Here is a 12,695-nt window from a genome sequence, read left to right as displayed (position 1 = left end):
CGGATCCTTTCTAGCCATAACCAACCCCCCTCCCTCCCTCCCCCCACATCTACAGCTGATCTACAGGTGAAAATTACTTTTGCTACACATTTATCGCAAGAAGTGTAGCAAAAGTCAAGACCGCAGATTCGTCGATTTATACTGCCACAGAGCAGATTCGTCAAGTTGTAATGACTGATTTGAGAGGTTATAATAACCAAGTTGCAGTTGTAATGGAAAATATATTTAAAAAATATGTATTTTTCTACAAGTGAATATTTCATCACTAAGTTCATTTTTTTTCGACAAGCTACAATACTTTTTTTTTTCTTCTTTGACTTCAAATTTGGTTCACAGTTACGTGGATATTTTATACAAGTGTACATTTGGTTCACAGTTACGTGGATATTTTATAAAAGTGTAAATGTATGCACACAAGCTCAGATTTTTTTTTCTGCAAGTGCTCACATCAGGTTTTACACGCTCTCGCATTTTGCACCATATCTACTTTCATATCTACTTACAGCTATATGCAGTGGCGGCTGGTGGAAAATATTTTTGGTGGGGCTGTTGATATATTGAGTAAAAACATTTTTTGGGGGAGAAATGACCCCTTAAATTGGGACTTCTGGTGATGTAATGGCCCCATAAAATCGTGGTTCTAGGGCCAGGAACAACCAGGCTGAGTCGGGCTGAGTATGCTAAACTAACTGCGGCCAAGCCGGCCTCCACTCAGGAAAACCTAGTCAAGCCAGCCCTCACGTGATATTGCGGTGCGCGAATATCCTATGCATTACGGTTGAGTCAAAAAAAATCATCCCTCTGTGTTTAGATGAGAATAAAACAAAAACTGTCCAGTATCAAAGACTCATTTCACTTCAGGGTGATAGCAGGACATCCCATCTAGTCACTTAGAAAAAATCAGGATATTCTGATGTAGAGTTTCAAAATAAAAGACCTTTGAAATCTCTATTGTATGAGCTATCATCCCTGTTTTTAGATGAGAATAAAACAAAAACTGTCCAGTATCATAGATCCATCTCACTCCAGGGTGATAGCAGGACATCCCATTTAGTCACTCAGAAAAAATCAGGACATTCTGATGTAGAGTTTCAAAATAAAAGACCTTTGAAGTCTCATATATGAGCTATCATCACTGTCCCCAAAGGTCTTTTATTTTGAACGTCTACATCAGAATGTCCTGATTTTTTCTGAGTGACTAGATGGGATGTCCTGCTATCACCCTGAAGTGAAATGAGTCTTTGATACTGGACAGTTTTTGTTTTATTCTCATCTAAACACAGAGGGATGATTTTTTTTTACTCTACCGTAATGCATAGGATATTCGCGCACCGCAATATCACGTGAGGGCTGGCTTGAATAGGTTTTTCCGAGTGGAGGCTGGCTTGACCGCAGTCTAAACTAGAGAGAGAATCGCTGTCAAGGGGGCTACAACTACAACAAGATGAACATATTTGACCGTGATTTAATTCTAATACACGTTTCAAAATGATGCCGAAGTAACAACATACTGATACCGGATAGTAAAAACCATGAATTAAGACTTGTACATGTCTGCAGACAGACGGCAGGCGAAAAACCTTTTAAAATGCGTGTTTTCTAATGGAGATTGGGCTAAGCTAACGTTGTAAATGCTCCGACCGTCCACACTCACAACAACGGCCTATACAGACATAAATAAACCAGCGACTGTATTCGCCATGACACAGACAGTATGTGGTTTGTACTTGTTTAACTTTTGTCTAGTTTCTGAACTGATATGAAGAGCTGTGAGCTGCGTGCTAAGAGCTAACAGCTGTGTTGTTTTTCTGGGGAGCTCATTGAAGATGACGTCACGGCTCCCCCTACACTGCGTTAATATAGATACTACCCCAGTTCCTCACGAGTCTAAAAAACAACTCACGTCAACGCACGTAAGCAACGTGGGTGCCGAGTGAGCGCCCTCGTGACCAAAATATTTGACGGCGCTGATTGGCTGAAATTATGTTTCGGCGGCACAGTTTACTATTGAGACTTTTGCAACGTGCTGGTTGCTGCTGTTTGGCTCGGGGGCAGCGCCCCGTAATGATAAACTAATGCCAAGGGCAAGGCCAGGCAGGAAACATGTGACTTATCAGTAACTTTAGACATCGTAAAACAATTTTAAACAAGATTTTATTTTAGATTATACATTTTACTGATACCAATTGTATGATATCTACCTTGTTCATTAAAAATAAAAAATATAAAATTTATATATTTTTTAAATATATATGTTTTTAAATAAAATAATAATAATTTAATTTAAAAAAAAAATTGTATGTGGGAAGAGGTGGGGAGGCGCCCCTAGCACCCCTATGGGCCGGCCGCCACTGGCTATATGCCATTCATTTTTGCACACGCCTATGTGTATTCATGTATTCAGTATGTAATATTCGGTATATATATATATATATATATATATATATATATATAATATATAATAATATATAATAATATAATAATATATTATATATATATATAATCGGTGGATCTGCTCGGGAAGATGGCGGAGTAAGAGGCAACAACGTTGCAGGCTCGAAGAAAAAGTTTAGATTTGAATCCTTGACTGCAAAACTGACAGGCAATAGCTTATTCATGATACAATTTAAGTTATTATAGAAGCTTAAATAGTCACATTTTACTTTAATTCTCCAGTTACCAACACTTTTGACATAAAGTGCCTGGCTGCTAGCATGACCGACCACGATTACAACTTAAAAGTTCTCCGTGAGGCGTGTGACGACTCGGTTATTGAAGACATGGAAGCGGACAACTCTAACTTGGGACACAAAATAAATTGGGACCACTCACCAACTAAAGGACCGAATCCAAAGAAATCAAAGCTGTTAAGAAAGTTTGAAAAACGCATTGAAGCAAACACTGAAGCAGCTAAAGAAAATAAGAAAGACATTTCTGCTCTTCAGAAAAAGTTTGATGATCTACTGAAAGATAACACTTTACTACGTAAGTCTGTCGAGGAGTAAGCCCGCTACAAACGGAGGTGGAATCTGAGGATGAATGGTCTGCCTGAAAAAGAAGGAGAAAACACAAGAGAAGCTGTGATCGGGATACTCACAAGAGTTGTTCCGCTGTCTGTGGAAAAGCTGCGTGACTGAGTCTCAGTAGACACTGTCCATCGGCTGGGTGTGAAGGGTAATGCAGCCACTTCTAACAACACACCGCGGTCAATCATCATTCAGTTCGGGATGAGGACTGTTCGTGACGAGATGTGGAAAAAATCCAAAGATGCGAGAGTCTGCAGCGAGATGCACATTCGTTTCAAAGTGGATTTCTCCAAGGAGGACCGGGAGGCTCGCTCCAAGCTGTGGCCACTGGTTCAAGAAGCCAGGAGAAAGGGGAAGAGAGCTTTTCCGAAGGAAGGCTTCGCGCTGATTGACAACAAAAGAGTGGACGCGGAATAACGTGAAAAACAGCGCAGTAATTAACTGGAGGGACAGGGAGCAGGTTTTCGGTCCTCAGTAGGTATGCTGAAGTTCTCAGTTTGAGTGTTTTTAGGATTGGACTTGTCTCAGGTTATATTCAAAATGTTGTGAGCTATTGCACTAAATATGTTTGTTAAGGGCTACGTTACTCACTCCTGCGCATCGATATAGCATTCCTTTGCACATTTTCTTAAGGATTCTATCTTTGCTCTTTCAATGTTATCGTTCATATCCTTAAATGCTAGGGGGCTAAAAAACTATGTGAAACGTAAGGCAATTTTTATTTTTTGTAAGGAACAAAAGGCAAATTGTGTTTCTCTGCAAGAAACTCATTCTGCAGAGGCAGACACTAAGTTCTGGAAAGTACAATGGGGAGACAACATTTTTTTCAGCCATGGAACATCACATTCGGCTGGAGTGACCACAGGAGTGATACAAACGGTCATTGGCTAATGGTTGTGACTGATGTTAATGGGAATAATTACATACTGGTGTGTGTTTATGGATACAACAGAAAGATTAAAAACAATAATTTTCTTTCAATCTTGTGCCAAATATTTGAGGAATGGAAAGTACTTTTTATGACTGATAAGATTATAATCGGAGGGGATTTTAATGTAGTTCCTGATGAGTGGTTAGATCGTCTTCCTTTAAGGGGACATTGTCATAATTTTAATGATTCTATTATTCACTTGGCCTCTAAACTTAATTTAACTGATGTTTGGAGAATAAATAATCCCTCAAAGGCACAATATACCTGGTTTAACTCTTCTAACAATGGTCAGTGTTCTATGCTCGATTATTGGTTAATCTCTATTAGTTTATTTTATAATGTGTGACATTTCAGCATCACCTCGGACTGATCACTGTGTCATCTCTTTGTCCTTTTTACTATGCAACTTCAGTCCCAATCTTAAACCTATATGGAAATTCAATAATAGTCTTTTGGAGAATGCAGATTTTTGTAAAAATATCAAACAACTGATAAAAGAAACTCTGGCTTTGGATATGTCATCTCTCAGTAAATGGGAATGGTTTAAATGTAGTGTGAGACAGATTCGATAAATTCCAGTAAATACTCCTCTAGATTAAAGAAACAAAAACAAGAGATGACAAGTGAAATTAATAATGCACAGTATAAAATATACTAAATTATTATTGCATAATAGAGTAATGGACAGATGTTACTGTTATTCTAAATAATCCTAATCATGTTTTTATTTTTCCTGTTTTACAGCTTCTTTACAACTCTATATCACCAACACACACATATCCACACACACACACACACACACACACACACACACACACACACACACACACACACACACACACACACACACACACACACACACACACACACACACACACACACACACACACACACACACACACACACACACACATATAAAACCAATGGCACTTTTAAGAGCCACTTTCTCTCACTGTCTCTCTTTCTATCACTCTCTCACCTTCTCTTTTTCAATCACGCTCTCTCACTTTCTCTTTTAATCACTCACTCTCTCACTCCTACAAATGGCTGGAGGGTCCCAAAAAAAGACCTGCCCAAGCTGTAGGCAAAGTATTTACTGTGGTAATAAAATCTGCCCAGTATGTAACCATACACAGCCCAAAAATGTGAGACTGAAAAAGAAAATAGAAAAATTCCAAAGCCAGCAGCAGCAGTGGTTGTCATCAATGACAAAAAACCGAATCAAGTCCCACGTTATTGATGACGCCGCCATTCTGGTATGTAGTTTACAGAATTATCTCATTCACCAAAAGTGTGAAAAGTAGTTTTATTACTTTGTCAGAGGATTATAAATTAACTGGTATTGCTTCACATCCACAGTATTAATTGTATCATTAAAGGTAGGTTATGTAAGTTTGAGAAACCAGCTCGAGTGCGCTAGGATTTGAAAATACACAGCCGTAAAAAATCTGCCACTTCCTTACAGAGCTCTTCCTCCAACACACACCAACGCGCACATGACCAATGAGGGCACGAGATAAGTTTGTGCACAGATGGAAGGCTGACAGGCACGTAGTCCGTCCAGTTATACAGCCGGGCCGGCTAAAATAATTAGTCGTGCTCTTTACAGTACTACGGCTTCCACAGATGAATTTTTTTAATGGATTTTTTGTCAAAACACTTCGGATATTCATAGCTATCGGGATGTTAAGAGCATTCCATGGAATATAACAAAAAGTGTATCTCGAGCCGGTTTCTCAAACTTACATACCCTACCTTTAATGAGAATATAATTCAGGATTAAGGATTTTCAAACAGAATTAACTATTATGTGTAGGAAGTTTAGGAAATGTCTCATAAGTTAAAAATCCCAAATGTATTCAACAAAACATTATGAACAAATCATTGTTTTTATTATGATGCCAGGATATTAGTGTAGATGATTTATTTTGATGCTACTTCAGGGCAAGCTTGCAGATAAATTCAACAAATGTAAACAACAGTTTTGTGTATTTATCTAATTGATCTCTCTACCTCTCAACAATTACTTTCCCAGATGGAAAAGTTGCATGCCCTTGGCTTGAAGCCCCTGCTGCTGTTGGCGTATCCCCCTAGCAAGAGGGTGGCATCTAAAACAAAGGTGTTGATGCCCACGCATGCCCAGCTGACCACATAATCCAAGACATGCCTCGAAAATGTGGAGGTCATCTACAATCTGATGGTTGCAGGTGAGATTGCATTTATTTAATAAACATCTGCACGAGTCACTCATGCATATATTGACTATCTGTTATACAATGTGTCGTGTTGATTTGTCCTGTTTATTTCAAAGCAACAAAGAGAGTCATTTTAAAGAGCTGGGGTCTCATTTATAACTGTTATGTATGCACAAAACAGGGCTTGAAAGAGGTGTATGCCACTTCCCATGCAAAAGTTGTAATCTATATATTTTTTTTAATTGACAGAAGATTATGGTGACATTGTCTATGCATATTGTGAGGTGGTGAATTGAAGCCAGATTGTATAAATACATGTTATAAGCATCATTATACATATAACCTCTCACATATTTAATTTCAGTTAATATCACACATTTCTTAAAGATCTTACATTCAAACCATCAGTGTTATTTGTGCATATGCTTGTGAGCCATAACTAATTCCATAAGCATCTTTCAATTGTAAAAGAAGTAAGCCAACTCAAATCTCAAATCAAATTCCACTTAGTATTTCATCAGCACTGTCTCGCCATCACATTCCCCACCATCGGAGCGCAGAGGAGATGGTTGAAACAGTATAGTACTGACACTCGTGGTCAGTTGTGGAGCGCACCACAGCTGATGAAAAAAATCCAAGATAACATGAAATAGCAGTAAACAATAGCAGAACAGATGCAAGTACCAGACTGTGTCTCCAATGCGTTCTGTGGTGCACAAAGAGCGCACTGAAGACACTCCGGCCCCCACACACGTCTTCTCAAGTGACCTGACCCAGCACATCTTTCCCACCTACACATATGGATAGCAAAGTCTAGAAATAAAGCCAGTGACAGCTCTCGCACAATCTCACATACGAGTACTAACTATATTGCAGGCCAAAACTTAAATAAATACATTTTGTTCACTTATCAAACTTTCATTTTCCAATGATAACCCAGTGTGGGGGATACCATTGACTTTTGCAAATATTGAAGCGATCAGTTTGATTGCTGTAAACATTTATAAATATTTATAAACATACTCAATCAATTTGACTTTTTTTTACAGTTTAGGTAGATTAGGGTTGCCTTTTTTTGCATGTTTTGCACATTTGCCTAATTTCATATTTTATAATGTATGTGTGTGTATTCCATGTTCCTGTTTTCAAACATTCAATATTCAAAGGTGTTATTGTCATATGCACAGCTACAGCGTAGTTGTTGCCAATGACAATCTTAACTCCCAGGCTCCTCCAACAATGCAGCATACAAACAGTACAAGAAGAAATAAAATAGTGCAAGAAGAAACTAGTCCAACAACGTAGGTACAAAACTAACATGCAGGAATAAGTCAAATGTATACATCTAAAATAGAATAAGATGAAACATAAAGTAAAATGAAATACTAATATGGGGAGTAGGGATGTGCATCTCCATCACTGAGGCCGATGCGATGCGCATCTCGATACGTTGCCAACGATACGATACATTAACGATACATTTGAAACACCAGGCGATGCGATACGATACGATTCACCCCTGTTGCGATATAGTTCGATACGATTTGATTCAACATTATACGATACGGGGCGATACGATGCGATTCAACACGATGGAAAATAATGATACTTCAATATTGTACGACAGAGGATTTTTGTTTTATTCCTTATATTAAGCAAATCATACATTAACAAAAAAGTGCTTTACATATTTGGTTCTCTCTACTAGCACTGCACATCCCATCATGCTGTTTATGTTTTAACTTTTTGACCTTAAAAAACTCTCCAGAGTACAATTCTATAACACCTCACAGTGAAAGAATTTAAGGATACATTGCCCATGATTAACAATGTGCAGATAACAACTACCATAGTGCAATGCCCATACAGCTGCCAGCCTGATGTGCTTAACACTCATAGGCTAACTCACCAGTGAGCAGAAAGCAGTGGTTTCTATCTGAACAATAAAGAATACAAATAACCTTTCACAAACAGGTATTTCATAACTGCTTACAGTGAGGAAGACATTTAAACTATTATTGGCCGTCGCAGGCTGCTGTAAACTAAACACCACTCTCTGACAGAACACCTCACTGAGTGATTTCACTCGAGTCATATGTCTAACTTTCAGGTTTTTCTTTTCAGCCGTAGCCATGATGTCGCCTCTTTATGTGCGTCGCTAAATTCCTCGTACTACTAAAGCGGCACGGCATCGTTGACAATTTGCGAGCAATTTTTCCAGTTGACCGTCTTTCTTGAAAAACCCGAAGCTTGGCCAAACGTTTGATTTGTAGGTATTTTTCGGTACGCTGTGTTTCTCTTTCTCTTCGACTTCCATGTGTGTTGATAACTGAGACTCTCGGCCTCCATAGTGCTCCGAAATCAAAATCAATCGATCTAGATCGGCATCAAATCGTCTCTACTGAGTGCTGACAGGATATTATATGGATGAATCGTTTTTTTACCAGTGACGCTACAATCAATGTATCGCGAGTTCAACCCAAACTGTAGCCGATGTGCACTCTTTCAACCGGTGCACTCGCATCTTGAACGTTTATGCCGGTGCACCGATGCGAATTGGTGAATCTTAACATCCCTAATGGGGAGGCATGAATGAAATGGTTGCATAAACAGATGTGGATATGTATAAATATATATGAACAGATAACTAACCAATGCAACATTTTGGTATTATACATAATAAATAAATAAATATGTTGGCTTTTAAACAGATTTGTACTGCAAACTCAGGGACAACACTCAACCCAGATCAAGAAGAGACCCCTGACACACCAACACCACCCCAAGACCCACCCAACCCAACCGATAGCTATATCTTACATTCGGTGCCATGTGATCAGCAACCAGAGGAAACAGCAGACCCACCACCACACCAGGCTCCCATCACCCACCCACAACCACACCAGGCTCCCATCACCCACCCACCATCACACCAGGCTCCCATCACCCACCCACCACCACACCAGGCTCCCATCACCCACCCACAACCACACCAGGCTCCCATCACCCACCCACCATCACACCAGGCTCCCATCACCCACCCACCACCACACCAGGCTCCCATCACCCACCCACCATCACACCAGGCTCCCATCACCCACCCACCATCACACCAGGCTCCCATCACCCACCCACCATCACACCAGGCTCCCATCACCCACCCACCATCACACCAGGCTCCCATCACCCACCCACCACCACACCAGGCTCCCATCACCCATCCACCATCACACCAGGCGCCCATTACCCACCCACCATCACACCAGGCTCCCATCACCCACCCACCATCACACCAGGCTCCCATCACCCACCCACCATCACACCAGGCTCCCTTCACCCACCCACCACCACACCAGGCTCCCATCATCCACCCACCATCACACCAGGCTCCCATCACCCACCCACCACCACACCAGGCTCCCATCACCCACCCACCATCACACCAAGCTCCCATCACCCATCCACCATCACACCAGGAACCATCACCCACCCACCATCACACCAGGCTCCCATCACCCACCCACCATCACACCAAGCTCCCATCACCCACCCACCATCAAACCAGGCTCCCTTCACCCACCCACCATCACACCAGGCGCCCATTACCCACCCACCATCACACCAAGCTCCCATCACCCACCCACCATCACACCAGGCTCCCATCACCCACCCACCATCACACCAGGCTCCCTTCACCCACCCACCACCACACCAGGCTCCCATCATCCACCCACCATCACACCAGGCTCCCATCACCCACCCACCACCACACCAGGCTCCCATCACCCACCCACCATCACACCAAGCTCCCATCACCCACCCACCATCACACCAGGAACCATCACACCAAATCCCACCAAAGCGGCAGCAACGTAAAAGAACCATCAAAATGAAAGGTATGTTTAGCTTGTATTCTACTCATTTAGATGCCACATAAGCATCAGTAAGTTAATGTTGCGATTTTTGTAGATGTTCCAAACATTGATTTATTAAAGGCCGGACTCATATTTGCCTTCAAATGTTATGCATGGATGCTATATTAATGTTTAGCACACATGCACATTTTGGAGTTAAAACAAAGACACAACAGAGTAACCTGTATGTATGTTGTCTGATAAGCTGAAGTCACCTTCATTAAAACCTATCTATACTTTATAATTGAATGGAAAGCTTGCACATCCTTGCTTAATGTAATATAGTGCTACAGAGCCCAAGTCCCAGTGTAATGAATATAAGACTAAAACATATCCACTCAGTAGCAAGCAATGTATGTAATAAGTCCATTAGCACACACAGCAACATCCCGAAGGAATGGCAGAGAAGCTAAGATTTTGAATAAAACCATGTGTAGACTCTTAAACTTCTGTGATTTCTCTGTAGGAAACACTAAGTGTGCTTATGTCACACAGTGGAAATGTTTGTGCATTCTGAGTTGAGCCCTATACAAAACGTACTTTACCTGTTCTGCACATTTGTGCAAATAATGTATTCCATACAATTACAGATTGCTCTCACAACCAACTCGAGGTGTTCCCTGTCCGCGAAATACTAAGGAAAAGGAACCGGAAGGTAGGATAATGATTACCTGGATGACAGTGTTTGCTGTTGGGTAACTTTTCTGAATGTGTATAGCAATTACTTTATCTTACCTTGAAGGAATGCTGTTGTCCAATTCACAATATTAAGCTATTTGTGTAAACATCCTGTAAATCCCTCAAGTCTGTCAGATGTCTTTTTTCATGACTATTTTTTTAAATATATGCAAACTATTTGAACAATACATATATTATAAGTACTTGTGAAAGTTCAACGTTCAAATAACATGCAGATGTACAATGTCTTTGTCTGCCTGCCACAGAGGGGGACGGAGCACCTTTACCAGTGCACCATTTGGTATGTTAATTTGCTTTTGTACAATTAAATCTATGTGTGCTGCTAACATTTGTGGTAATTGTTGGCACGCCATTATCTTATCATTTGTTAAAGAAAAATGCAAAAAGTTCTGCTGTCTGTAGCACCAGCTGTACACAAGTTCATTAATCTACAGATGTGCGAATTAACAACAGTGACAATCAAGTGGTGAAACCGTAAACTACAACAAAGGGTAATATATCAGTACCCTATTATTGGGCAGATCAAATTGTAACGTAACAAACGAATCTATCAAATGCTATTTGATCCCTTATCTTGGAATACAATGTGCCTGTTGGAGTAGTTATTATTCACTTGAAATGTTCTGCTGTAAGGCTCTAGGGATGCAATGATTTTACATGTTGATGTTATGATAATAGTCTGAGGAAACATCACCTTTGTCAGGGTTTTACAATTATTACACTAAGGATGGATGAATGTGTACTTATAATTCGAGGTTTTATAGGATCTTTCCACAACATTTTGGCATTTTCAGCTGCTGTGCCTATTTACCTTTATTAACCCGATTAACCAGTTTTCCATATTTGTCAATGAGCAACAGTTGCTGTAATGAACCTTAACGTACCATAATGTAGTTGTTTAGAGAGTGAGAACAAAAACACTCAGTGTAGCTGAACTGTTAAAAGTGACATTGGTTAAAGGTGGGGTAGGTAAGTTTGAGAAACCGGCTTGAGATACACTTTTTTTATATTCCATGGAATGCTCTTAACATCCCGATAGCAATGAATATCTTAAGTGCTTTGACAAAAAATCCATACAAAAATATCCTCTCTGGAAGCCATCATCTGAGCTGGCCCGGCTAAAATAACTGGATGGCCTACCTGCCTGTCAGCCTTCCATCTGTGCACAAACTTATCTCGTGCCCTCATTGGTCATGTGCGTGTTCGTGTGTGTTGGAGGAGGGGCTCTGTAAGGAAGTGGCAGATTTTTTCCTGCTGTGTGTTTTCAAATCCTAGCGCACTCGAGCTGGTTTCTCAAACTTACATACCCTACCTTTAATCGCTGCATCCATACACTGGAATACCAAATACTTCATACAACACTGCACTTGTCTTCAAACGTTTATAAAACAGTATACAAATGTTACAGTAGCCTAATGAAAATCGATTGAATGTGTATTACTGCTCACTAATTCTTCTTCACCCTCCCTTTATTTTATTTTTTTCTCAGTGGTATGTCCTGGCCTCCATCCTGGCAAGCAGCCTGATTCCCACTCCATGCAAATCCCAATGCAATGCAAATAAAAATGATTTGGTGTTTGTATGTAATTAAAGTGCAACAGTTTAACAACTGCAACAGACTTACATTGTTTTTGACTTGAAGGATCCCTGTATGCATTGTTTTATGGCCACTGGCAATTAATTTCACAGGTGAATTGCATATTGATGTAAAAGGAAGCTCAGCGCAAGTTCTTTCAGGAAGACTGGGTATATATATATATACATTCACTCCGCAGCTGCATATAATCAGCTCATCACAGTCGTTCTCTTTAACATATTACATTTCACCTCATTCTCCAGCAGCCAATCACCGTGCTAGAGCCAAACTTTAAAATGGCAGTCAGCTGTTATTTCAGGTGTTCATGCTGCCTCCCGCCTCCTCCCCATCCAC

At 40.4% G+C, this 12,695-nt stretch overlaps 1 protein-coding gene across 1 annotated transcript; it reads left to right on the top strand.

Annotated features, from left to right (window-relative positions):
- Positions 1–6,851: 6,851 nt before the first annotated feature.
- On the top strand, positions 6,852–12,484 carry LOC307025282 (uncharacterized protein; the record flags this gene model as incomplete). The annotated part of the gene is made up of 5 exons (XM_079659920.1): positions 6,852–6,915; positions 8,993–10,048; positions 10,657–10,721; positions 11,011–11,045; positions 12,255–12,484. The coding sequence occupies 5 exons, from the start codon at positions 6,852–6,854 to the stop codon at positions 12,289–12,291; spliced, it is 1,257 nt and encodes a 418-aa protein (XP_079516046.1). The 3' UTR covers positions 12,292–12,484.
- Positions 12,485–12,695: the final 211 nt, after the last annotated feature.

The sequence above is a fragment of the Notothenia rossii genome (genome assembly GCF_949606895.1).
Source record: "Notothenia rossii genome assembly, chromosome: 11".
Taxonomy (NCBI): domain Eukaryota; kingdom Metazoa; phylum Chordata; class Actinopteri; order Perciformes; family Nototheniidae; genus Notothenia; species Notothenia rossii.
This window is presented reverse-complemented; position numbering and strand designations above follow the sequence as displayed.